General features: G+C 43.3%; 1 protein-coding gene across 5 annotated transcripts in view; it reads right to left on the reverse strand.

Annotated features, from left to right (window-relative positions):
* Positions 1-2,088: 2,088 nt before the first annotated feature.
* The window catches only part of GNAT2 (G protein subunit alpha transducin 2), a 32,742-nt gene continuing 7,123 nt past the window's right edge, over positions 2,089-27,707 (reverse strand). For 2 of the 5 annotated variants that reach the window (XM_083745238.1, XM_083745236.1), the window contains exons 2-9: positions 11,657-11,699; positions 10,199-10,340; positions 8,690-8,847; positions 6,850-6,978; positions 5,950-6,079; positions 4,209-4,362; positions 3,725-3,935; positions 2,089-3,146 (exon numbers count right to left, since the gene is read on the reverse strand). In XM_083745238.1, coding sequence (XP_083601364.1) covers positions 3,745-3,935; positions 4,209-4,362; positions 5,950-6,079; positions 6,850-6,978; positions 8,690-8,847; positions 10,199-10,340; positions 11,657-11,661 — 909 coding nt within the window. In that variant the 5' untranslated portion in view covers positions 11,662-11,699 and the 3' untranslated portion in view covers positions 2,089-3,146; positions 3,725-3,744. Of the gene's footprint in view, positions 3,147-3,724; positions 3,936-4,208; positions 4,363-5,949; positions 6,080-6,849; positions 6,979-8,689; positions 8,848-10,198; positions 10,341-11,656; positions 11,700-20,893; positions 21,387-26,616; positions 26,665-27,707 lie in introns of those variants that run through there. The other 3 variants (XM_083745235.1, XM_083745237.1, XM_083745234.1) reach the window with 3 other exon arrangements.

The raw sequence follows: 27,707 nt of genomic DNA on the forward strand, positions 1-27,707 counted from the left end.
GCAAATAAAGATTTTAGTTAGCTGGATTAGCTTTTTCACAGTGCTGAACCTTCATATAAATAACTGAAACTTTCCTGTCTTGTTTCTTGAAGAATATGGTGTCAGGTATTTTCTGTGTGTTGACACAGATAAGGCTGAGAATTGTGGCAAGTTATTTCTACCATTAAGTCACATCAGCAAGATACAGTAATAATTTTCTAAAGCATTTCTTTATGACTGTTTGTTATGATGATGATTCTTAACAGGAAAGAGTGGTAAAATTCTCACTACATGGTAGAATATTGCAGATCACTAGCTTAATCAGTTTCTCTGTGCACACACTATTGTAAAATACTCTTGGTGAATTAATGTTTAGCTTGCATCAACTCTATTCACTTTTCACAAAAGGGAAACAGAGTCAGTGTCACTTGCCCAAGGCTATTCTATGAGGGTCGATTTCATACATGCGTACTAAATGCGTAAAACACTTCAGCTGGAAAGAACTGCTTGAGATTGAATGTACCTCCTGACTTGAGGTTTGCTGTTTGATAAACGTGCATGTGCACGACATCCTTTGGTCTTTCACTCACTGGCCATGTCTGGATGTAATGCTAAGCCAGGGGTCGGCAACCTAACCACAAGCGGCCCATGGGGGTTGTTTAACTGGCCCATGGACCCCCACTACCCGCTCGGTCGTCTCCCATGCGCTGCGCTAAACCGTTGCGGAGCAGAGCGAGGACCGCCTTCTGCAACCAGTGGGAAGCTGCGCACGCCTCCTCCACACCAGGAGCACCGGAAATAGTGTTTGTGCATGCATGTGCATGCACTCTGACCCACCGTGCATGCACTCTGACCCACCACTGGCCCAAGCCACAAAAACTTTGCTGACCCCTGTGCTAAGCCACTAACTGGTTAAACGAATTATCCTGCAGATGCATTGTGTGCTATTCTACACACTTCACTTCTCCCAGATAGCTAACAGATTGAGGTTGAATCCTGACAAGACAGAAGTACTGTTTTTTGGGGACAGGAGGCGGGCAGGTGTGGAGAATTCCCTGGTCCTGAATGGGGTAACTGTGCCCCTGAAGGACCAGGTGCGCAGCCTGGGAGTCATTTTGGACTCACAGCTGTCCATGGAGGCACAGGTCAAATCTGTGTCCAGGGCAGCTGTCTACCAGCTCCATCTGGTACGTAGGCTGAAACCCTATATGCCTGCGGACTGTCTCGCCAGAGTGGTGCATGCTCTGGTTATCTCCCACTTGGACTACTGCAATGCACTCTATGTGGGGCTACCTTTGAAGGTGACTCGGAAACTACAACTAATCCAGAATGCGGCAGCTAGACTGGTGACTGGGGGCGGCCGCCGAGACCATATAACACCGGTCTTGAAAGACCTACATTGGCTCCCAGTACGTTTCCGAGCACAATTCAAAGTCTTGGTGCTGACCTTTAAAGCCCTAAACGGCCTCGGCCCAGTATACCTGAAGGAGCGTCTCCACCCCCATCATTCTGCCCAGATGCTGAGGTCCAGCCCCGAGGGCCTTCTGGCGGTTCCCTCATTGTGAGAAGCAAAGCTACAGGGAACCAGGCAGAGGGCCTTCTCGGTAGTGGCGCCCGCCCTGTGGAACGCCCTTCCAGCAGATGTCAAAGCGATAAACAACTACCTGACATTCAGAAGACATCTGAAGGCAGCCCTGTTCAGGGAAGTTTTTAATGTGTGATATTTTACTGTATTTTTGGTTTCTATGGAAGCCGCCCAGAGTGGCTGGGGAGGCCCGGCCAGATGGGCGGGGTATAAATAATAAATAATAATAATAATTATTATTATTATTATTATTACTTTTTTATTTGTTTCCCCTCTTGGCAAGGAGACAAATGAAATGTGAACACTTTGCATTATTTCAGAAGGTGGCCATTGGGTATGTGAGTCTCTGTCTCAGGTGAAATTTGAATCCATGTCTTCCAGGTACAATATTAAACCACCTAAACATATGATCCTTATAATATTAGGCCTGGTAGAATGTTTGAAAAAGTATTGGGTGACTTTTGAAAACACAAATAAAACCTGTAGAGCAATTTGTTACTTTTCAAAATAGGTAACACTGTATCCACATTTTTAATGCACATTTCTTTATTTTCCAATGTTCTACATTCAGTTGTAGCTGCCTAAGCCATTCTCTGAAGTAAATATTGATAACAAAGAGAATCCTATCTACAGTAACATACGACTTATTTACAAATGATCAAGAACGATACAGTGCTAAATAGCAGAGTGAAAATCCTGACGTCACCATTTCCAGTTTGTATGTTTTATTTCTATTTCCTATGTTGTGGAGAAGTTTTCTGACTCTGTGATGTCAATAGGTTGCTTGTACACATTGCTGTGACCTCTTTCCATCGGGGACTAGAGAGACAGCAAGAGCAATTGTCTCACAGCAAGCGGTAAAGCAATGGGTTGGGATAAGTACTGCTGTACTCAGTGGGGTGAGTTGGTATAGAGAAAGAAAATCAGTCTTAAGTTCACCAGGCCTTCTAATATGGGGAAAGCTGGATACTAGAAAGAAAATGAATTATTTACTTAAGGCTGTAGGGACAAATTGTACCAGTTCCAAAGAACTGAAACTGCTCTACTTGGAAGGTTTGAAAAATGTTACTTAACTTTCTTGGTTAATTTGCACACTGATAATTAGATTTCATGTGTAATCTAGAAATTGTTGGACTTGCACATTCAACCCTTTAGAATCACCGTTCAGACCATTTATAGATAAGGAAGTTCTGCTGAAGAATCCACAAAAGCACTGATTGTGTCGTTCCCACAGAAGGTTGATGCTTTTTAAAGATCTCAGTTGTATGCACACACAAACGTCCAGTGTATCGCATGATTCATTGTTTGCAGACAAGATTGTGTTGGCTCTCTTTCAAGTTGTCGTCAGGGTTTACAGATTGCCGAGAATTTCAGAAAGGAGGAAAACTACCAAAGAAAATGGCTTAGAGATGGGAGGCTCTTAGCTTTTGTTCCTTCATGCCCTTTTGGTGGCATGTTCTTGGAAGTATACAGTTTGTGCCATGGGTAGGTTATAGAAAAATGAGGACTCTTTGAGTGGCTTTTATTTACTCCGTTGGCTCTGCTCAAGCAGAACAGTGAAGCTAACTGCAAGTCCTTTTTCCTAATTGACGAAGAAGGCGAGAGAGCATTTAGAGAAATTAGATACAATGTAACATGACATTTAGATCCTGCAACACCACAAAAGATTTCTACACAAATACATAAACCCATGACACAAATTATAATGTCAGGTTGCTAATGATTTTATTTCTCATTTAGGCTGATGTACATTATAAATACTCGGATATAGTTGCTACGCTTTGTAGTGGGGGGCAGTCTGATACAGCTGCATGGGAATTGCCTCAGAATTTATGGTTAGCTCTCCCTCTTCAGAAACATTTTCCAAATTCTTGCAATGAACAGTAAATTCTTACTAAAAATGAATTAACATCAAAGTCAAAACTTGCTGCACTTTTGGGGAAGCTAAGGATAACTGCTAAAATAAGTGTTTTTTGTTTTTTGTTGAAGGAACATTGGTGAACTTGGGCTGCTGGAGTAAACTCAAATGCAAGGTTAAGTGTGGTTTTAAATTTACAGGAGCAGCTCTGTGAATTAGGTGAGTGCTAAAGATACCCATTCACCACTCTCTTCCATAGGAGGACTACTATGGTTGATTATGTTCCTTAGAATGGAAATTACCTTCTTAAAAAGCTGAAGTCTTAGAAGAGGCCACAGTCCTTGAGGTTCTCTTTGATGATGACATCCGTGACTGCATCAAATACAAATTTGACGTTCTGCGTGTCTGTGGCACAAGTCATGTGACTGTAAATTTCTTTCACATCTTTTCTCATGTTCAGATCGAGGAACTGAAGCTTGATGTAGTTGCCTGCATCTTCAAAGGTATTGGGACCTGTGTGCGTAAGAGAAACAAGGATGTTGCTGAAAGAGGCATAGTTTATTGGAGAGTTCCTCATTCAGAGAAGGGCTTTTGATCTAATGCAGTCTCCTGCCAGAGGAGGGCATGCTTGTTGATTCCTCCTTTCCTATAGCAGAGGAGGAAGTGGGTCAGAGATGGCACATGATGTGTCACCCATGTTTAGTGTGTGTTTCTACATCATATGTGAAGCAGTTCTTGGCTCTTGATGACTGGCTACTGTAAGGAGGAAACGGTCGACCAACTCACCATCATAATCTGGGAAACAAATGCTGAGATGTACTTTCTTGATCTTTTCCTCAAAGAGGTCCTTCTTGTTCAGGAAGAGAATAATGGAGGTGGCAGCAAAGAACTTATGATTGCATATACTGTTGAACAGATGCAAGGATTCGTGCATGCGGTTCTAGAGGGGAAGACCACACAGTTCAAGCAAGCTCAAAGGCTTTGCATAAAACATCTGTTCGTTCTATCTGTAGGGTATGCTTCTAGACACAATACTTGACCATTACCCCCAAATGCTTCTCAATTACTTCCAAAACATTCCCCGTATAGCCCCCTGTGTGCCCTGAGGATGAGCAGGGAGTTACAGGGGAAGGAGAAGTCCTGTGGTCTGAGCAGATAATCCATTCCATTTCTGCAGCTTGGGATGCAACTCTAAATGTAAAAGTTGCATAGAACAATGTTGAAAGACAGAATTTTAAAATGTCCATTTATTGTGAAGTCAAATGGGAGGTGACCAAGCAAAAGTAGCAATGTTTGTACGTGTGTTGTGGCATTTTCTGCACAGGTTTGTTCTTGTTCTTAAACTGAAATTGGAGCAAGTCTGTACTGGAGCTGTTTGGCTCAGTGGTTGATGCATCTACTTCCCTCTCTTGGTTAATCTGATTGTAATAGATGGGTTTTTCCTAAATGCCCTCGGGCTTTTGGGTTTAAAAACACACCCACATTATAAAATACTGCTGTTGCTGTGGCATTAATCTACTGTCTTACCAGTATTGGCTTACTATTCTTAACCAAAATTCTAACTCCTCCGTTGGTTTTCTCTCTCAGTGTTATAAATGAGTTAGAAAACACTGCATCTATAAGGTTTTGCTCCTCCTAATTACAGAGTATGGAACAGGCTGCAAAACAAGTTTGGATTCCCTCCTTTCAGTGGACAGTTGCTGCAGACATGCTGCTTTTTTCCCTTTGTGCTTGGCGACTAAATTTGCTTATGGTGGGGTAAATCATCTATCGCTTCCTTCTCTTACTTTAATTAGTCTTGATGGAAAGCCTATGATCAACTGGGGGCAGGGGGGAGGGCTGTATAGCTGATGCCCTTTTTTTGGCACAACTTCTATGTCTTCCTTTTGGTAAGATTTTGAGCAGCCCAGTTCTACTGGTGAAGGTAATAGAATTGGCGAAAGTAATAGAATTTCCTTTTCCCTTAGAAGGATTCTGAGAAATACAGTTCAACAGCATTTGACATATAGGTCTTGCGGCAATAGGGAAGTGTTTGTGATGTATACTTCTCCTTTCAGAATCATTGGGGTTTTCAGGAGGAATTCTTAGTAAAACTAGGGGTAAAATTCTTACCCTTCCTGTGCCTTGAAAAGCCTGCTCTGCCTTTGATGTCACCATTGATGTAAATTGGAGGCTTTTACCAATCCTTAAAGTGCACAGGAAGGATTGGAATCAACTGGTTCTAGGATGTATGCTCACAGAGTCATATTTTCAGGCAGGGGTTAAGCCAATGCTTCCTGGATTTGTATCAGAGCAGCACATTTTGGAAACAAACTACTAGTTCCTCCAAGGCCCTAATTTTCCTCCCTGCTCTACTCAAAAACAACTTTTGTCAGGCTCTTTATGTAAGTAAGGGTAAGATCCTGGCGTTATTTTTTATTCTGTGGGACAGGGGAGCTGTTGTGGTGGTTGTTGGATTTCAAAGTGGATGCAGGCCTGTTTGTGGAGAGATAATTAATCTCATAAGAGTTTGAGCGAGAAAACATACCACTTCATCATCTTCTACCAGCACCATGTCATAAGCACTGAGAGCTCCACAGAAAATGATACAGGTCACTCCTTCAAAGCAGTGGATCCACTTTTTGCGCTCAGACCGCTGCCCACCCACATCAAACATCCTGCAGAAAGAAGAGTCATGATTATGATATTTATTTTCAAAGGTAACCATTTGAAACAGTGTGCTAGAAGGGAAGAGTCATTCCTCAGCATTGTAGTTTTAAATGAACATGATTGGAACTTACAACAGGTGAATATTTTACTGTTCGTCAGACCGGAGGCATAATGCAATAGTTCAGACAAAAACATGAAGATAGTACCAGAAATGTAAAACTGACACAGATTGGCAAAATATTTATTTAGAAAAATGCATATCCCTTTTGATCTTCAGGGAAATAGCTAACATGCAACCACTGAAACAGTAAATGTCCAAAGAGAAATCAAAAGGCTAAAAGTAGCAAAACAGAATATGTAGAATAGCTCCACCAACAAAAATCAAGCTGAGGTCAATTAAAAGGGGAAATAACTCCTATGGTTGCTGCAGAGAGACAGTAAATATAAAAATCATAGAAGCCACAGACCATTGTCAGAACTGAGGGCACTCAGTGATGGGGCCACGCAGGCTTCCTTGGGAAGGGCATCCCGTAAGAGTAAGGGGACACAACTAAAAAGGCCCTGCTACACTTCTGTGCTGTAGTGGCGCAGTGAGTAGGACTTCACACATGAGAATAAAGCACAGTGTACTCTGTACACAGGCATATACAGGAGGAGACAATCTTTAAGATAGACAGAGTTTATCCATGTTGCCTTTTGGCAGATGGAACATGGCATGGAATGTGCTGTGATTGAATAAAGAACAAGGAGGGCTACCTAGAAGGGTTTTCTTTCTCACCTGAAGTTGAGGTCTTTGACACCAAACTTTGTCTCTATGATACCTGTGGTCTTAACTCGTGATCGCAATACATCCTGTTCGTTGGGGAGGTAGCCAGGAGCACATATCCTATCCAGTTGGTTCAGGTAGCTGCAGAAGGAAATGGAGAAGTAATGCTGTAACGTCTACAGCACATGTGGGGGCTTTGTAATAAATTGTTCATCCTCACAAATTGGGGAGGTAAACCACTATTTGTATTCCCAATCTTCCAGATGGGAAGCTGAGGCCGAGTGACTCTTCCCCATAGCCATCTGGAGTCTTCATGGCTTAGCAAGGTGTTGAACCCAGATCTTGCAGGATCGGACCACTGCATCCTTTTGGCTGAACGTAATTACCCTTGACTTGTCTAGAGCCAAGTGGTTGAAAGTGTTAGGTGCTGTGTATATTATATGCACAGAAAACCATATGTGAGCAGCTGGGAACTGGGCTCAAAATGTTCTGCTTGTACAAAAATGGAGAGTAACAGGTTAAAGAGGACTCCAGCAGCAATACTGTCTCTGCTAATGCAGTGGCTTAGAACACATGCAAACATTTACCAGGGCTCTCTGCTTCTCTGAGGTACTGCAAGAATTGTGCAATTGTTTGGGGTTACTAATTTGCAGTTTATTGGGCTGTTGTATTTGTTTGGATCTGTTTAAATTTGCAGCTGTTTGCTTTTGCCAGAAAAGCATACAAGGCCCTTTGGTCATGGCTAGGATAGACCTCTGTTTGTTTCAAACTTCCGCCAACAAAGCTAGCAAAAATAGAAAGGGATGGCTCTTGGTCAATTGCTCCACAAGGAAATTGGCAGCCATTATATTTACTGTAGGCATAGCCAGCGCTTTTGGGTCCCCAGGCCCTAAACTGCCCTAAGAAGTGTACAGCAGAAAGCAAGTAGGCAGTGCACATCTAACCTGCCCTAAGCTTCCAGTTGCATTGTTAGAAGGCTTGGTTGTGGTGGCACAACTGCAGAGTACCCTGGAGTGATGTGGCACTGGAGGTCTGCAGACTAGGGACCATTTGTCATGCTCCTGTTCTTTTTCACTTCAAGCAAAGAGCATCTTAACACACATGTTGGGTGGGGTCACCTCTCTTATCCATACTCGCCAGTTGCATGGGAGCCTCTTTCCTGTGAGTTGATCCCACACTCCTGGGAAGTATGAACAGCCCAGCCAAATGGTGGATCTTTCCCACTGGCTTTCAACCCTGTCGAGTGCCAGTGAGGTGCAAAAGACTTAAATGACTAGTCTTACCCACACTGCTGCATTCACACCTGCTCTCCAGTGATGTGGGAAGTGCTTGGCATCCATGGAAAGGGGACTACTGGCTTGGAGATCATGGGTTGCATGCAGGGTTCCTGTTGCATTCCCACAGCAGACTTCCGCTTGCACAACGGAGCTTACTCTTCCATCTCCATCCCCACCCTCTCCATCCTCAAGATCTGCTCTGGAGGATTAGGGGTCCTTCCAAAGCATGTGGAGAGAGGAGGAGGGAAAAGTCTAGTTGTACAAGTAGAGCTCTTGTGCAGCATTGAATGGAACGCTATGGTAAGGCACAAGGAAAGAAGTGATCTGCAGAAGCTTGTTGCATTTCAAAAGATGGAGAAGCCTGTTTGGGGCTGATGGGATTTGTAGCCAAAAATATCTGGAGGGCACTAGCTAAAGCTGAAATGTACTATATAAATGCATGGCTCTCTCTCTCTCTCTCTCTCTCTCTCTCTCTCTCTCTCTCTCTCTCTCTCTGAAGTCTCCCTGCCACAACCCCTTGTGCTGGCAATATTGCCTCTCCCCTCCCCAATATGCTTCCACAGGGACCAACTTACTAGGCGGCAGAGTCATTGAGCTGGTACTCAGCGGCTCGCTCAAAGCAGGCCTGAACACCTGCATCCTTCCAGAGTTTGGTTATACAGTCCACTAGCTCTGGAGGCATGGTTCCTTCTTCGATGGAGTCGGCCAAGTTGAACAGCTGTCGCCCCTCATCCTGTAAAGAGACAGAGCCTGTAAGGAGACTGTGGTTTCCTTGGTGACAAGGGTATGGCAGAACCTCATATTCAAGTGTTTGTATTTTGCACTCTCACAACCTGTTTTTAGCCGCACGGTTTGGGCACTTCATAATTTCCTCCTTTCTGACTTTGCAGAGGTCTCCTTAAAGGGTGTGCATCAAATTAGAGAACAATAATGCATTAAAAAAAAGGAGGAACAGTTGTTTCCCAGGGCCATTATTGACAAGGAAGTGAAGAAAAAGTCCAAATTGCAACAAATCAACTTTGGTCTGGGGATTTAAAACAACAAAAAACTTCCTATGGTTGGTCGATGGTTTCTCAAGTTGAGCATTTCTTGTGAAGTATTATGCGAAGGTGCAAATACAGTAAGCATCTGCTGGGGATGATTTAAGCTGTAACATGTAGGGGGAAAGCTGGTCTAGAAATGTGTCTATGTTTCCACATTACTACTCCACATGGATACAGGTGTGTGTGCTACCATCTTGGCACCTTCTGTGGGGTGATCTGCTCCAACATGGCATCTTTCCAGAAACATCATGCGTTGGGTGGTGTCCCAGCACACTCTCACTCTTACCTGTTTCAGTAAGTACTTTGATTCTCACCATTAATGGTGTTAGGTAGGAGAAGGTAAAGTGCAACCGTGGCCACAGCCTAGGTACCACTGGAGGTCTTATTCTGACACCATCATTCTAGGAGCGAAGGAAGCTGCCTTATACAGAGTCAGACCAGCTGTTCATCTCTCTCCGAATTGCCTGCACTGACTGGTAGTGCCCTCACCAGTATCTCATACAAGAGAATCTTTCCCCACCCATTCCAGAGATGCTGGGGCCCTTCTGCATGCCAACCAGATGCTCTACTGCTGAGTTACAGCCCTTCTATGAATCAGCTCCGGTGAATCTATGGCTACTGCTCTTGAAAAGTGGTCTTTAGCCACCAGGTGGCATCATCCCATAGCTGCTTCGACTTGAGGCCGAAGCCCAAATCTATCTCTCTTTGATATCTTATGAAGTGTGCAGCACAGTGCATTGAGATCACAGTTACACTAACTCCTACGGTTCTGGTGATTGGATATTCCACCTGTCCTTTCCTACCTATTTTTCTTCGGAACATCCCATGGAAATAAAGAAAGGAAACGTATCTAGCGGCAATGGCATTCCTGTTGTATGATTATACATATTGACCTTGAACACATATAAACAAACTTTAATAGCAGGTCCCTTTTTAGCACATCAGCCACATTGTAGCTGCAAATGCCTTGGCCCTCCCCTTTTCCAGAGATCCTCATTCGCTCAACCAAAACATGCTGCTGTCATGCACAAGGATACTGACTGCTTTGCTTGAATCCGCATAATCAATCCCCAGGGTGGTCATGGCTCGGATGATGGCCAAGATGGACTGCAAGATGTTGCCGTAAATAACTGCTTTGAACTCCAAACATTCTTCTTCCGTGTAACCATCTTGATGGATAATCCTGGGTAAGGGGGGGGGGGCGGAGAGAGAGAGACAGTTGCCATAAATGAAACAACCACTCTGGATCTTCTTGAGAAGTTCTACCCATTTTATAGAGATGCATAATAAATGGCATCTATTTGCTTTGGGGGGAGAAAGTTTTTTTAAAGGACCATAACCGAAGACATCACAGAGTAAAACCTGCCCCAAACCACATTGGCTGAGATGACCATGTCTGGGTGAAGAACACATTTTGCCCCATGCCTGATTGTACCCCATGGGGCAGCAGTTTTGACATTTTCCCAGAACAACAAATGGCTCCCATTAATTGTGCAGCAAAAATGAGAATACATTGAAAGGCCTTGAGTTTTATTTGTATGTTACTTGAATGTGAAGGCTGTAAGTCCTAGATACATGGACATATATGATGTATAAGGTCATCATCTATAAAGGACTTGTAGGAAAATGTTGCCAAGATCCCTTGTGATATATAATTAGCTGCCCTTCCACTGAAGGCCTGTGTATTAAATGATGGCCGTTAAGTTTGCAGGTCACTTTTCTATTGTTGGAATTCATGAGTAGGGTGGGTGGGTGGGTGGGTGTAGTCACATTGGTTACTGCTACAGTTTAAGATGCCTCTTCCTGTATGGTTTGCACTTTCACTCTGGTGTTAAATCTAAGTTCCCAGAAAGTTTTGAGTATCCCAGGGAATACTAAAGGCTACTAAAGGAAGAGTAACAGAACTGCATTCATCTTTTGCTGTTTGTTTGCCAGTTCATAAGCCACAGGACTTAGAAATCTGACATTATGGACTTTGTCAGCAGCCTTTATTGCAGGCTTATTATTATGAGGATTACTAAAACCATGTGCAGGGAAATTAATGTAGATTAGCCAACGAATCTGCTATAGCAGGAACTGGGGATCTGGTGCCCTCCAGATGTTGTGGACTACAATTCCCATTAGTCCTAGTCAGCATGGCCAATGGTCAGGGATGACGGGAGTTGTAGTCCAGCAACATCTAGAGGGCAATCGGTTCCCCATCTCTGTGCTATAGCATATAAAACATTATTTCTTCCTTATCCTGCTCAGGGTCAGCTTGTGAAGCAAGCAGTTATTCCATGTTGCCCTAGCTTGCTTTTAACTAAATGCTATTTTTATTTGTGTTTTAAGCCTTCCATAATCTGTTTAAGTTATTTGTCCCAGCTCAGTCCTGTTGCCAACAACAGCCTCCAAATGTGCTACTCTGGGTTGGTGTGGGATAGCAACGCAGGAGGAAAGGGCTAAAGGATGCCCCTGTTTTTAGGGCTCTTGGTCCCCAGTCTAGAAGGCAATACTCACTTCATCTGTTTGACAATTGTACTCTTGCCTGACTCTCCAGCACCTGGAAGAAGGAAAAGGAAACTGATTAATGGCAGAATACGGGGAAAGATACACATGCAGATCACTTTGCAAAAAGACAGGGGTCGTTTTGTCTTGGCACTTAACTATTTTATATTTTCTTACTGGAATGTCTTTCCATTGCCAAGTTCCCCAGTTCAGACGTTAGGTCACCAGGCTTATGCAAATAAATGCCTGCGGCCTATTCATATGGGTGACATAAGATCAGAGGGGGCATGTGGCTTCGTGTTTGTGGAGGAACATCGGTGATCACCTCCTCCTCCTCTGATGCGCATATGGATGGACTAGTCACGTGGACAGTTAGTTGCTTGAGCAAGATAGCTGCACACCTTCTTAAGCAACACCTAGGGTAAATGATACGGCAGTATACAGGAGCTTTAGAAACTGCAGGTGACATTAGATAGGTCAAATTGGCACACTTCATTTGTGCTTATATCCAGCTGGCTTTCTGCAAGGTGGTGTTTTGCAATTTTGTGCACCTAATTCAGATTTTTAACTTGACATTTTGAAAGCGATGTATGGAATGTAAGGTGGGCATGATGGTGGGGGGGGGGAGAGGAAATTACCGTATTTTTTGCTCTATAAGACGCACCAGACCACAAGACGCACCTAGTTTTTGGAGGAGGAAAACAAGAAAAAAAATATTCTGAATCTCAGAAGCCAGAACAGCAAGAGGGATCGCTGCGCAGTGAAAGCAGCGATCCCTCTTGCTGTTCTGGCTTCTGGGATAGCTACGCAGCCTGCATTCGCTCCATAAAATGCACACACATTTCCCTTTACTTTTTAGGAGGGAAAAAGGGAGTCTTATAGAGCAAAAAATACGGCATACATCGTGGGGAACAGCAGCATAGGCTAGCAAACTCGACAGCCCAAAGAGCTTGAGACATGCTGCAAGAGGCGTTGTTGCTCACTATTACCCTGCATCTTGGCAATACCACCCACCCCATTCTTTGTGCAGTAACTGAGGTTCAACCCAGCGTTGAAGTCCAGTCCCAGATATCTGGGAGGGCAAAGGCTTCCTTAGTAATACGAGCAGGGTGGTGTGTGCATTGTTTGATGTGTCTTGATATATATCCCAAAGTGGAGAACTGGCCTATTAAAAGACATGCCACCCTGTATACTGAAGCATTTCTAATTCAAGTTGAAGACCTGTCTACAACTTTATTTATAACTGCAGTAAAGCCTGTTGCTGTTGGACCTGACTCCTTCATATATTATTTCTACATCAACCAATAATATGTACCAGTAATATTTTTTCTCTCCCTATGAAATTATTCTCAAAGACTACTTTATTGATTGGGCCTAATCCACACATGCAGGAGAATGATGTGGCAAACGGTTTCAGAAGATATGGTGTTAGTCTTGCTTCCATTCCCCCTCTCCTCCCTCCCCGTCTTTCCTTCCTAGCATTACAGCGTAGCACAACAAAGTTTAAAATACTATCCTCCATAGAATTCCTTTGCAGAGTTTCAACATGCTCTCAATTAAGATTCCACAGGTAGGGACTATGAACAGAGGACAAGTTAGCTCACATTTTTCTCTCCCTCCTAAACTTCAATATATTTTAGAATATTTGCTAAGGAATAAGAATATACCTGTTTCAGTTTTCCTTCAATCCCTGACCCCTTCCATTCTCTTCCGTAGTTACAGTCTAATGTTCTAAGGTAGAAACTGTTTTGTTGCTTCAGATTATAGGTGGGGTTTCAATGATTTAATGTTCTCCTGTGTTTAAAACACCCACCCAATCCCTGCTATCTGAAAACTAGCACAGTAAGGAACAGCTTGGCTTTGAATCCCTCAGACTAATTTCCTAGTCTTTTTATTTGCAGGGAGTTGAAATAAAAATATGTGTAACTATTATAAAATGGAACCCGCCCCTCAGCAGCCTTTCTATTTTTGCAGTTAAATGTTACAGATCTGTGCCATATATGAGTTGAAATTAACACTTGAAGAAGCTACATTTCTCTCTCTCTAAAATGCTGTATACACTACAGTGGTACCTCGGGTTACAAATGCTTCAGGTTACAGACTCCGCTGACCCAGAAATAGTACCTCGGGTTAAGAACTTTGCTTCAGGATGAGAACAGAAATCGTGCTCTGGCGGTGCGGCGGCAGCAGGAGGCCCCATTAGCTAAAGTGGTGCTTCAGGTTAAGAACAGTTTCAGGTTAAGAACGGACCTCTGGAACGAAATAAGTACTTAACCCGAGGTACCACTGTAATTACAACAGATTAGAAGAGCAAGGAGTTACCGGGAACATGTAACGTGTCCCTGGTGAAAATGTAATGTGTAAAGCCTCTTGATGCAAACTGCTAAGCACAAAATCACTGCTCCAACTGCTAACTAGAAAATGCCTGCTTTTTTCCTTCATAGGCTAATGAAAGAGCTGCTGTTGTTTGCCAGTCTGACCAGTCGTGTCTATTTCATTGATGAGAAAAGAGAGTGGGAGCAGTTCATTATTTGTATGGGTTTTTTTTAGAGCTTGAAATAAGTGCAAGAAAATTTCCCATCAGACTTTAGAGTACATCTCTTTGGAAATGTGGCTGTGCAGGTCTGGGTGGCAACTCTCATGGAGAAATCCACCAAACAACTGGAACTTAGAGATACCATTCCGAAAGACATAATTTTATTGATAAATTGTTTTTGTTGCATTCAATATGGAAATTGAAAGAAATGCACTTTACACTCTCTGGCTATACAAGGACATCTTTAGAGAGACCTATTGGCATGAAAAGGGGCACCAATGACATGGGATGTTTGTTGCAAACCTTCCACTAGGGAATATACTCTTGGACACAGATACTTCAGACACTTTCCATGTTTATCTTGAGGCTTTTGTTTTGTTTTGTTTTGTTTTGTTTTGTTTTAGAGAGAGAAGATGCCCTGTCTACTTGTGTCTTGCTGCAGTTATGCTGGGGTAAACATTTTTTTTCTTAAAAAAAACAACAAAAACTTTAAAAATCTAAAATAGTTCGGATCTGAGCAGCATTGTGTGCTTCTTGGAGTATCTACTAAAGATGCTGGTGTTGATTTTTTGAAGAGATCTTGCACGGAAGAAGACACAGCCTTGCTAATAAAGTGTTAAATATGTTTCAGTTATTGCTGGAACAGAAAGCATTATGCGAGCCTCTCAGGGGATGCATGTTAAAGGAACAGTGTAGACAGTTGGAGGAATCTGGTCCCCCCACCCCCCCACCCCGTGCCACTACGTCAGTCTCTATAAGTAGAAAGCCTTTGGTAATGCAGCATTCCTTGCAAAAGGGTATGGATTGTGCCATTTCCAGGGTGTCATGCAAGAAAGCAAAAGAGGAAATACTGGGAGTGTTCCTACGACATGCATTAAGAATAAAGAGGCAAAGTAATTACTAAGGAAGTTACCAAGGGAATGGATTTGGATAGAGGCCAAATCATTCTGCTGAGCCTCCCCATGCTGGGCTTAGCGACACAGCCTCTTTCATATAGCAGATCCTTCTGTATCCACCTATTATTATTATTCTTATTCTTATTATTATTATTACAGTATTGATTATATTTATATACCGCCCATACCCACAGGCCTCAGGGCAGTTCACAGGATAAAATCACAATATAAGAACACAAAATGCATAATCAAAATAAAAACAAGAACAACCCAATAACCCCCCGCAAATAATCAGAGAGGGGAAATAGAATTTTAAAAGCACATACACAATATTTGTAATTAAAAACATAAAAATAAGCACCCATCAGGTATCATCAAGGAGTAGATTAAAAGTTCAATTTAACTGCCTTTCAAATCAAAACATTTTAGCCATTGGTCCCCCCCCCCCCCCAATTGCAACCATTCATAGAAGCTCTTTGATCCAGTGGAGGCTGGATTTAATATTTTGGCTGGCTGCTTTAATATTTTGATTTTTCATTTCTGAAATGCCTCAGGTTTTCTCCCAGTATTGTGCATGAACTGTTTAGGAGACAAAACTTCAGTCTAATAAGGATTTGTGGTCTTGGTGCTTGCAGTGTACACTGTTCCTATTCTTTAGATGGCAAAGTGGCCTAGCAGGAAGATTCTTTCTTATCCTCACCTGGCTATTCTTGTTTATTTCTCACTGATATCTCTCTTTTTGTCCATCTCCCCCCCTCTCTCCCCTCCTCTCTCTCTCTCACACACACACAGAGAAAGCTAGTATGCTAAATGCACTCAATAATTTGATTGTATGATTGTCATGGCAGCTCTTGGATTCTGCTTGTGAAATCACTAGTAGTAAGAAACACAACTCCATCCTAGGGTGCCATTTCAGATTCCAAAATCGAGTAGTTGTGGAATTATATCTAACTCAAGGAGAAGGTAGACTGCCTACAGATGATATGAGGCCACAGACAAATTGTGGTTCCTCACAGGCTGGCATTCAGCCTTAAGCACCCAGGTCAAGAGACGAGGCCATTTTAGTATCTCTTTCTGTCTCTCTCTCTCCTAAACATTTCTATTGCTGTCTGTTAACCTAGCACAAGTAGAAGGTTAAATACTGAAGCCAACAATGACTAGGTAAACTAAGAACAGCCTTTGAAATTACTACGTAGGCCAGGCCTATGCTGAATATCACCCCTGGCAGGTGCGTAGGAGCAGTTCACAGCATGGTTCCAAGGTTTGCTCCTGGATCTAGTTCCAAAAAAAGCTGCCCAGTAAACTTGTAGATGGGGTGCTCCCACAGAATATGTGGCCTGGAATCAGGGAGGGACACCATCTCCACTGCCGCTCAACTGGCACCCCTACTTTTATATTTTATTTGCAGGTTTAGCACTTTACTGATGTGCCAGTTAGGCTAACCCCGGTCAGCAAACCAGAGTACAGATATCCCCCTTCAGCAATGGAAGCTAGTCTAATAGGGCAAATGGGGAATAGCCCCTCCACTTCAGTCTGCCCCAGAAGCCAGTCCCTACTTGCCTGTCTTGTTCAGTGCAACCAATCAGGCCGTGACTCTGCCTGTCATTGGTTCTGGCTCCACCTACTGTTGGCACATCTGCCTTCCGCCTTACCAGTCCTAATGAGGATCAGCTACCATTGCCCTCTGGGCAAGGCCACCACCTCTTCTGTTACATGGGAGCTGATGTTGCATGGGAGCTAGCATTACTGCCATTTTGAATAATGATGCAGGAATTTATTGTCAGCTGGAAATACCCCATGTACATTACTACCACTAGGGCCAAATCAGACTGTGTATTGGAGTTGTATCCCAACAACATTTGGAAGGTTCCTCACCCTTCTGTACTAGAACTAAACACAAAAAATCAGTCCTTCAAGATAGTTGTCTAGACCACTTTTTCATTTAAGGGAAGTATCTGGGTTTTGCTAAGCAGGGCACACTTGTGAACCACATTCCTATACCTCCTTTCCTGTGAATAAACCCCATTGAAATCAATAGGATTTACTTCTGCATAGGATTACACTATAAATGCCCCTCTCCACTTTTGTATAAAACTATACCTCCACCTACAGGCATTCCAATTCTAGTGATGGCCAACAGCCCTAAGTTGAGACAACCTGAAACCAATGTGAGCTATTTTTAAAAAGGCAACAATATAGTCCCAATTATGTTTTAAAATTGGCTTAGTTACAGAGGCCTTCTCACCGCTGCAAAGTAGATTCATAATAGTAACTTCCACTGGGACTGATTCATGTTTTACCTCACATCAGTAGATATTTGTGTTTTAGATGTGCTGGCTTAGAAGTGTGTCTTCTTTAGGTGCTCACTTTTTCAGGAGTAGGGAAGCTTTTTCAGCCTGAGGGCAGCATTGCCTTATGGGCAGCCCTCAGTGGTGGGTGGAGCCAGAGGCCAAAGTGGGTGGAGCAACAGATCAGATGCTTGAACAGTAGTCAAGAGGTTGCTACACATACACACCTCCACCTCCATCCTGGCAATTGAGTACTATCATACTTCAGGGACACATTCCAGCTAGTCAAAAGCACAAGGAAGGGTGCAGAGAAAGGCTGGAAAGGAGGTATGGGTCTGATGGGAATTCCAAGGACCAGATAAAGGGCCTGAGGTTCCCCACCCATCTCTACTTCTCAACAGTTACCTTCTTTGCTTGCCCTTCAGTCTTCTTCAGCAGCCACAGTATGTTTCCTCATCTCATCACCTTAAGCTGCTTATTCCAAAACAGGAAGCTGCTTAGAATTAGGGCTTAATCACCCTGATCCTAACCTCCCTGCTGTCACCTGAAGGAACCCATGTTGCACAGTGGCAGGCAAGTACAGGCTATCTGCACATTTGATATATGCTACTTCAGCTATTTGATCTATGCTGTTCTTTTTTTTTTCCTGTGGAAGGTTTATTGCAAGAAGCCATTTTGTTGGAGCAAGCACATGGGATCCTGCTTCTTTCCCATGCAGGAGGAGTTTCCATGCAACCCACTGCTCCTAATAGCAGTGGTTTCTAATTTCTCAAACTTTGACTTGGCTGAGCTAAAATGCGGGAGTGGCAACATCTTTTCCTGCTGCATGTAGAATGCCAGAGGTGCTTTTATCTTGATCATTGAATTCTCAGGGGCTGGGTGGGTGAAGAGGCTTTCTGGCCTGGGTGTGACATCTGTGTTCATATATCCTCTAGGCTTTTGTGTCTGGAGAAGCCTGTGCTTTTCAGACCACTATTGAATGAGCTGGCACAAGGTGTTCCCTTTCCTTTGCCCAGTAATAAACTGTGCACTGCTGTTTGCTTCTGCATCTCAGCTGCACCTACGGTCACCCACTACGGGACTCCAAAAATTCACTGAGCTCACACAACTTTACAAGATGTCCAGCTACTTTCTTTAACCATGCACTTTCTTGTCTCAAACTTCTTTTGTGCCACCTCCTGTAAAATCTCCATTAGTCACTTTCTTCCCACTAATTCACATTCTAGATTAGTTCATGTCAGAGAGTGACATCTGGTAGCCCACAGATTCCCCATCCCTGGGTTATGGAAACAGCTCACAGCTATGAGCCACTCAGGCAGGGCATCATTCAGATGAGTTTATATGTGCAGCAATCCGGAGCTTGGGAAGATGTACACTCCTAAGAGCACTGCACATCCTTGTTATACTTGGAAAGTCATCAGCCACAAAAACCACGGATAAGAACATAAGAGCCCTGATGGATTATACCAAAGAGCTAACTGAGTTCTGCATCCTGCTTCTCACAGCAGCCAACCGGGTGCCTATTGTAAGCCGACAGAAGAAGGTGAGGGCAATACCCCAGTTCTGCTGTGGCTCCCTAGCAATTGCTATTCAGATGGCCTTTTGATCCTGTTGGTAGTATGCAGCCATATTGATGAGCAACCATTGATTGCCTTATCTTTCATGAACTTATCTAATTCTCTTCCAAAGCTGTCCAGGTTGGTGGCTAACACCACATCTTGTGCTAGCAAATACCGCAGTTTATGTGGTGTGCAAAATACTTCCTTCTATCTGTCCTGTATCTCTTGACATTCAGTGTCACCCTCGTATTATGAGAGAAGGTGCAAAACCTTTCCTCTATCCATTTTCTCCACACAATGCATAATTTTATACTCCCATACTTGTCTCCCCTCCACCTCGTGCACCAAACTAAATAATTGTCAGGAGCCAGTCCATGACAAAAACCAGCTTTGAGGGGCACATGAAGCATCACTGAAGGTGTCTGGAGATATCAAGTGGGAATGTTCAGCATTGCATGGAATTACAACTTCGGGGGGGGGGGGGAGGACCCACTCTTGCCTCTCAGTAAAGCTGTCTAGAATGAAAGTCAGTCTATTTTGATGCTGGCCTTCTGCTGGTCTCCTTTCATGTTTAGTGACAAGAAACCACATAGGGACAAACCTCTATTGCTGGTCTGAACACCAACCCCAAAACACAAAGGGTACTTGGAATCAATCAATACTCTTTCAGCAAAAGGATAATACCTGGAATCAATCAATACTCTTTCAGCAAAAGGATAATACCTGGAATCAATCAATACTCTTTCAGCAAAAGGATAATACCTGGAATCAATCAATACTCTTTCAGCAAAAGGATAATACCTAAGTCAACATCAATATAAACAGACAGAATGCTTTCAATTTCTATAGCTATTATCAAGTAAAGGCTGAATTTTGTAACATGAATTCATTTCTAAGTCCTATAAGAAAGCAAACCTGGATTGACACCAATGCCTTTCCTTCAGCACCACAGACCCAAGGATCTGAAAAGCCTTTGCTGTTCATTCAAAGAAAACTTGACTGCAAATAACTATCACATTATAACCTCATCTCTTGAGCCTCACAACTGTCCTTATGGGCTGGTGATGAAAATAAGGTTCAGATGGCTTAAAGGGCAACTTCAGGATGTATTATTTTGGCAGAGGCAATTGAGAATACCTAATGTCCTTTGGACAGGGTGTTTATATATCCACCTTTGAGAGGATAGGGACCTATGTCAGGCTCCATTCCTCTTCTTTTCCAAAAGGCCATGAAAAGGCTGACAGATCAATTTGCCGCCTCTTCTTGTGAAGGGAGATTGAATGCAAGAGACATGGTTTTGCACATTCAAAAATAACATGGGCCATAGCTTTCCTTGTTCTCCTCCAGCCATTGACTCTCCTTGGAAGCACTTAATCTCTTCTGACAACTGTGGTGCCTGAGACTGCTTTGCTGGAGAGGGGTGTTTGTGACATCTTGTTCTAGCCAATGGGCTGAGAGATCTTGAGTTCCGGCTGATCGGCCGACTTAGGAGGTCATCAAGCTAATGAGGAACCATCTGGTGCTACTTAGGAAAACATACTTTCTATTTTTATTTTTTGAATTCTGTTTCTTGGTGTGTGCTGAAACAAGCTATTTCTCTGCCATATTTCAAGGTCCTTGGCTATTTGGGCAGTAGTGATCTGTTGCTTGGCAGCAACGTCAACCATAGTTTTTGTCATCGTCTGGGAAAAGCCTAATTTGGAAAATGGCATACCAGAGGGTGTCTGCCTCCATTCCATGTGCGTCATGGTTAAATCAGAACTGAAAGGCACTTTCCCATTTTTATTATTTTTACCACCAGCACCCTACTGAGATGAAACACTTTCCTATGTTTTCCCTTTGGAATTCTTCATTCGGAAATGTGTGATAGTATAGGAAGCCCTGGAGAGAGCTGCCTTCTCATTTTGCTTGCCAGTGGTGTGTTCCCCTTGCAGCCCACCCCTTACAAGATCTCATTATGGCCCACCTACCGAGCAGTAGCAGCTTGACTGTCTTTGCCTCTTTATCTGCATCCTCCTGTAGCTTCTTTTCCAGTTCTTTGGACCTCTTGGCAAGTTCCTTATCCTCTGCACTTGCTCCACTCCCCATCTCACCGTCTCCTTCTTCCTCTCCTTCCTCCTCCTCCTCCTCTGTTGGTTCCTGAAGCCCCTCTAGCTCTTCGGTTTGTTCCAGCTCTTCAGATTGGTTGACTCACCCTTTTCCGGGTGGAGGAGATGAAAAAGACCAAAATAAAAGTATCTTACGCGGAATCCTCCAGGGTGATGAAGAAGATATTCCACGGAGCTGCCTTAGCTCCGCAGCTGCAAGCGGCAAGGCAGCTGGTCCAAGACTGCTAAGAAGGTAGCATCAGAGTTCTTCACCTTGCTCTGTGCTCTTTTCCCCTCCCCCACTCCCTGCTAAGTCTTCGTGGGTAACCCAATTTTGTTACGGTGGATTTGAGGGCTTTTTATCTCACCATGTGACCTGGGAAATCCAATTATAAAAGCCCAAGATGGCAAAGATTAATGACTGGCAAAGCAGAACATTGAACCCAAGCTGTGGTGCCGTGTGGTGTAGGGGAAGATGCTTACGCAACACGAGGATGTAACATAGCAGCTCCCCCTGTGAGAAGAGGCTACGACGTTTGGGGATTTTTAGTTTAGAAAAATAGGTGAGTGAGGAGCAGGCGACAGAAAGGATAGAGGTGCATAAAGTGGTACATGGTACAGAGAAAATGGATGTGGATGAGCATTCCTCCCTCTCTTATAATATTGGAACCTAAGGCCATCCAATTAAGTTGAATGTGGGGAGATTCAGGACAGATAAATGGACATAATTAAAACTATGGAGTTCGCTGCCGCCCTCCATAAGGTGTAAGGATGACCACCAACTTCAATGGGATATGACATGAAAAATAAGGCTATCAATGGCTGTGGGTCATGATAGCTCTGTATTCTACTTTCAGTATTGGAGGTGCGTGTTTCTCGATAGCTGCTGCCAAGGAACACAAGTAGGAGTGAGCTATTCCACTCCGACTGCTTCTGAGCTTCCTTTTCACATCTGGTTGGCCACTGTGTGAAGCAGAAGGCCTGCCTTCGATGGGCCTTTGTTCTGATCGAACAGGGCTACTCTTACGATTGGATGCTAACAGCTCTCTCTACCTATGTACTAGGCAAGGATATTTAATTCCCAAAGGAGGCCTCATAGTCAGCTTCTCCCCTTGGAGGCCTGTTGGGGGATTAATTAATAAACTAATAGTTATTATTCATTCAATTTATATTCCAAATGCTCAGAGCTGATCATCACCATCAGTTTATTTGTATGCCATTTTCTCACAAAATTGTGCCCAAAGTGGTTCATAACATATTGGGTGAACAAATATAGCCATTCTCATTCTCTCTCTCTCTCTCTCTCTCTCTCTCTCTCTCTCTCTCTCTCACACACACACACACACACACAATTAGAAATATAACACTAATAAATAATTACCAAAAAATCAATCCACACAAGTTTGTATAAAATAATACAAAGTAACCTAATTTAACAGCTTAAAACTAACCAGAAATTTAAAAAGTAGTATACAAAGCACCCACACACTCCACGTGGATCTTTTCACAATAGTTTGGACCCAGTCTGATGGGGAAGGTGGCTTAAGAATTGGTTGAGGCCCAAATGTACAAGCTAGTCTCATTTTGGCAGCTACAACCCAGTAAACTTAATAACATTTATCCCCAACAGGTGCCGCCCAGGGACTGACCATGGAGATGGCATCACTGAAATGCATGTGTAATTAGATGCAGCTATTTCTGTTCCTTTACTGCTCTTCTCCCCCACACAGTCAGGAAGAGTACAGAATTCTGACACCAGTATTCTCTCGCTCACCAAGGAAAAGGTGGCAGAGCTTCCTTCCTCCCAACAGGATGGGAATAGCAGGAGGACCATGCCTATGCAACAACATCTTCTTCAAGGAATGCTTTGATGCTTTTCACATGAACTGCCCCAAAGCCTGGCTTTGCCATCATCAGAGCTTGTGAAAATGTGAGGTGACCCCCCCCCCACACACAGTGGCACAATGGCCAAAATAGATGTGCTGCTCAGCATATTAGGGGAAGATGGTGGGCTTCTGGGTTTTGTTTGCTTTTCTGTTTGCATGGAGGAAAGGAAATGAACACTCGTCTCAGCCATTGAAATGGGTATATCCCTTGTGCACAGTTTCTGGGCATTAGGGCTGGGATAAACAAAGAACAAAACGCACTCCTCTCTTTCCTTTTCCCTCTGTGCAGCCCTGGCTCTTCTGAGGAATAAGATAATTCACGGAGGTGGGGAACGAGTGAGTTTAATCCTTAAGCGCTGGCAAGCAGAATCGCACCCGCTAATCATGCTTCTCTCCATCCTGCTACTTAAGCTCTTTAAACTGCTGGCTTTGCTCACAAAATCCCCCCTCCCTGCAGCAAACTCCTACATCTTGGGAGGTTTGCAGTTCTAGAAGGATCAGGAGATCTCTGTGTGTGCTGGGCCGATGCCTGTTGGAGGAGGCCTTCTTAATGCTCCCAGTCTGATAACCCCACTGACAGGTGTTCTCCCCAGCCACTTTCCCCACAACCCTATACTCCACCCCCCCTTCTGTTACATACCCTCCTAACATTTCTTAGATGAAAATAGGGACATTCTGTCCTACGTCAGGAAGCCTCATTCTCACTGAACACATTGTCTGTCTGTCACTGAATATTATTTTCAATTAGTTTGACGCATGCCCTGGAAGTTGATTTGGCTGAGCACTTACAAATGCACTGCTGATGTCCACTTATTTCATAGAACCTTTGTGCTAATGGAGTCTGAGTATATGGTGCCAATTGACTAGTACGGTATAACTGAATACTAGCAGCCCCAGCATTACTCAGGAATTCCAAGAAACAAAAAGGTCATTGCAGTTTTGAAATCAGTACTTAAAACCCACGCAGTTTTGAAAGGTTCATGCTGCCATCTCAATTCAAACCATCATTCAATTGTATCCGGGGTATAAATGTTGTTGTTGTTGGTCTTCTTCTTCTTCTTCTTCTTCTTCTTCTTCTTCTTCTTCTTCTTCTTCTTCTTCTTCTTCTTATCGAAACATAGACAAAAGCCTGACAGGAATAATCGTGCAAAATCTGGTTACACTATCTTAAGAGGTGCACAACAAACAAATAACTTTCTAAAATAATGTAGATAGATAACAAAACGTTTGCTTTGAGTCATTTGATCTTAAGTAGTTATAGGAAGAAGGGCATGTTTATAAGATAGATCAGAGAGGCTAGGGAATGGAGCCGCATGAGCCATAAGCTTTAGGATTACTATATTGGAAAAAGTGAGGGATTTGTTCCACATTAAGCCAGGCTTCCCCAACCTGGTGCCCTTCATATGTTTTTGGCTGCAAATCGCAGAGCATACTGTTTTGGGAGTTATAGTCCAAAACAGATGGGTGCCCATCTGCATCTAAAGGCATATTGTGTTGCTTCAGCAACACACAGATCTTCCTTTCTGAATCAGGAAAAAGATAGTAATATGATGTGTATCCCATCTGGGCCACTAATTGTTATATTCACCTAGCCCACAATTAGAGTCTGGAATTAGATGTTCATAGAAACATAGAGTTGGAAGGGAACCCGAGGGTCACGTTTTATGTTTTATTATGTTTTATATATTCTGTAAGTCACCCAGAGTGGCTGGGGAAACCCAACCAGGTGGGCGGGGTAGTAGTAGTAGTAGTAGTAGTAGTAGTAATAATAATAATAATAATAACAACAACAACAACAACAACAACAATAATAATAATAATAATAAATCTAGTCTAATCTCCTGAAATGCAGGAATCTCAACTAAAGCATCTATTACAGATAGCCATCCAACCTCTGCTTGTTTTTTTTAATTTCTTTGGAGGTTCTGCAAAGAAAATCCTAGCCATTTTTTGGTTGAGACGTGGGGAGAAGAAGGGAAACAGCGGCACCGCTATCTGTGCAGGTATGTTTTCCCTACATCCTTTAGTTTAGCAGATACTGCATTGCCATTGGATAGAGAGGGAGTAATGGAGACTGCTATATATAGTCGGGGCACAGTTTGATGAAGCTGAAAAACCTTTAGGCTTCTGCATAAGATTTAGGTCACATCCACATGAGTTGTATCCAGTGCTGGTCCTACTCAGAGTATATCTGTTGAAATTAATGGACCTGAGTTAGTTAGGTCCATTGATTTCAATGGGTCTCTGAGTAGGACCAGCACTGGATACACCCCAATACATTTGAAGCACTCTTATGCCACTTTAACAGGCCTGGTCTCCCTCAAAGTTATAGTTTGTTAAGGGTGCTGAGAGTTGTTAAGAGACCCCCTCATAAAGCTGCAATTTCCAGAATTCTTTGGGAGAAGCCATGCCTGTGAGTGCTCAAAATTTATGGCATGCACAGGAAAATCTGGCATCCAGTGGCTGCAGCAACTTTTACTTGGACCAGAATTCTTTGTAGCCAGGACAAATTCTCTTCCCATAAGTCTTATCATTTTGCTCATTTAAGAACTGCAGCTGCTGCTTTTTAAAGGGCTGAAACTATTCATGGGCTATTATAGCAGTTTCTCCCAGGTTTCAGATTAGCGTGTTCCCAGTACCAAGTGCTGGAAGATAAGATCTGATTTCAGATATTACTTCAACTGTGGGCCCACTAGGCGGTCTTGTACGTATGAAGATCTGAAAGCCTCAATTTCTGTATTTTTTAAAAATGGGAACGGTGATCCCATCTTCTGGGTTGCTGTGGAGAACAACACTGCAATATGACCTCCTCTGAACCTGAGAGATGGGGCGAGTTGTAAATCTGCACACACTGTATGGCTTTATAACACTTTCAAACCACATTTCCCGCCCTCCCCCCAAGAATTCTGTGCACCGTATAAATGGTCCCGGGGGATTGTAACATTATGAGGGGTAAACTACAGTGCCCAGAATTCTTTGAGGGGCGAAATAACCTTTGAATTGTGCTTTTTTTCTTTCTTTAATCAACAAACAATTTGATAGAAAGACAGTGTGGGTGGTGATCAGTGTGGTGTAGTAGTTAAGAGCAGTGGACTTGTAATCTGGTGAACTGGGTTCAATTCCCTGCTCCTCCACATGCAGCTGCTGGGTGACCTTGGGCTAGTCATACTTCTCTGAAGTCTCTTAGCCCCACTCACCTCACAGAGTGTTTGTTGTGGGGAAGGAAGGGAAAGAAGAATGTTAGCCGCTTTGAGGCTCCTTAGGGTAGTGATAAAGTGGGATATCAAATCCAAACTCCTCCTCCTCCTCCTCCTCCTCTTCTTCTTCTTCTTCTTCTTCTTCTTCTTCTTCTTCTTCTTCTTCTTCTTCTTCTTCTTCTTCTTCTTCTGGGGGATAACTGTTTGTGACCTTGGACAGATCATGTTGCCTCCTCTGCTGGAAAAAGGGAGAATTTTTTTGCAGAATCCTCTTCCTGACTACAAACGCAAAAACAATAGATCGGAGGATGGTAAATGTTGCCAGGTGAGCAGTGGAGAACAGCTTGGCTGGGAAACCAAGGGGTTCAGAAGGGTGTGCGCTACATTAGGCCTGTTTTGTGATCTAGCGATGGCTCAGTCCCCAGCTTTTTCTCCCCATGTGTAGCACATGCTCACCTCCCAGCTGCGGATTATTCTACAGCTTCTGTATATTCCAGTCGCCATTCAGTTATTGTTATATTACCTGCTCCCCTAGTTTTGCTGTAGAGTCAGTCTGTCACCAGGCCTTGAGAACAGCCACATGTTGGTGAGCATGTGGAATTCCCTTTGCTCAGAGCTGGCGTTCTAAAAATACCCCGTTCTCAGTCCAAGGATTAAAGTGATTTCACAAAGCAATTGCCTGAAACAGGTTTCTAATCCTGACACTGAAATTTGTTTGTCTTAATTTATGGACCTTGCTTAGCCTCCCGTGATTTCTGTGAGGGGCGGAGACCGAAATAGGTAAGGAGAAAATAACTAGTAGCAGTAAACACGAAGGCAGATGGAGCATTAGCGTGGAGTTGTGTGGTTGTGAAGCCTCCTAAATACGTGGATGAAAAATAAACATTAATAAATATTTTAACTCTGAATAATAATAATAATAATAATAATAATAATAATAATAATAATACGTTATTATTTATACCCTGCCCATCTGGCTGGGTTTCTCCAGCCACTCTGCACGGCTCCCAACAGAACAATAACAATAATAATAGTAATAATAAAGCGATAAAACATCAAACATTAAAACAGCTTCCCTAAACAGGGTTGCCTTCATATATCTTCTAAAAGTCAGATAGTTGTTTATTTCCTTGACATCTGATGGGAGGGCGTTCCACAGGGTGGGCACCACCACCGAGAAGGCCCTCTGCCTGGTTCCCTGTAACCCCACATCTTGCAGTGACGGAACCACCATAAGGCCCTCAGAGCTGGACCTCAGTGTCCGGGCTGAACGATGGGGGTGGAGACACTCCTTCAGGTATACTGGGTGGAGGCTGTTTACTGTTTTAAAGGTCAGCACCAACACTTTGAATTGTTCCTGGAAATGTACTGGGAGCCAATGTAGGTCTTTCAGGACTGGTGTTATGTGGTCTCGGCAGCCACTCTCAGTTACTAGTCTAGCTGCTGCTTTCTGGATTAGTTGTAGTTTCCAGGTCACCTTCAAAGTCTGTACCAACAGTCCTCTATTTTGAAGAGCAGTCAAGAGGACAGCCCTCTATTTGAGGGTGTCCCAAGTCTGGTTTAAAGAGAAGGAATGAAAAGGGAGAGCAGAAGTTGCCCATCAACACTTAGCAT

The sequence above is a fragment of the Podarcis gaigeae genome (assembly GCF_964106915.1).
Source record: "Podarcis gaigeae genome assembly, chromosome: 6".
NCBI lineage: Eukaryota > Metazoa > Chordata > Lepidosauria > Squamata > Lacertidae > Podarcis > Podarcis gaigeae.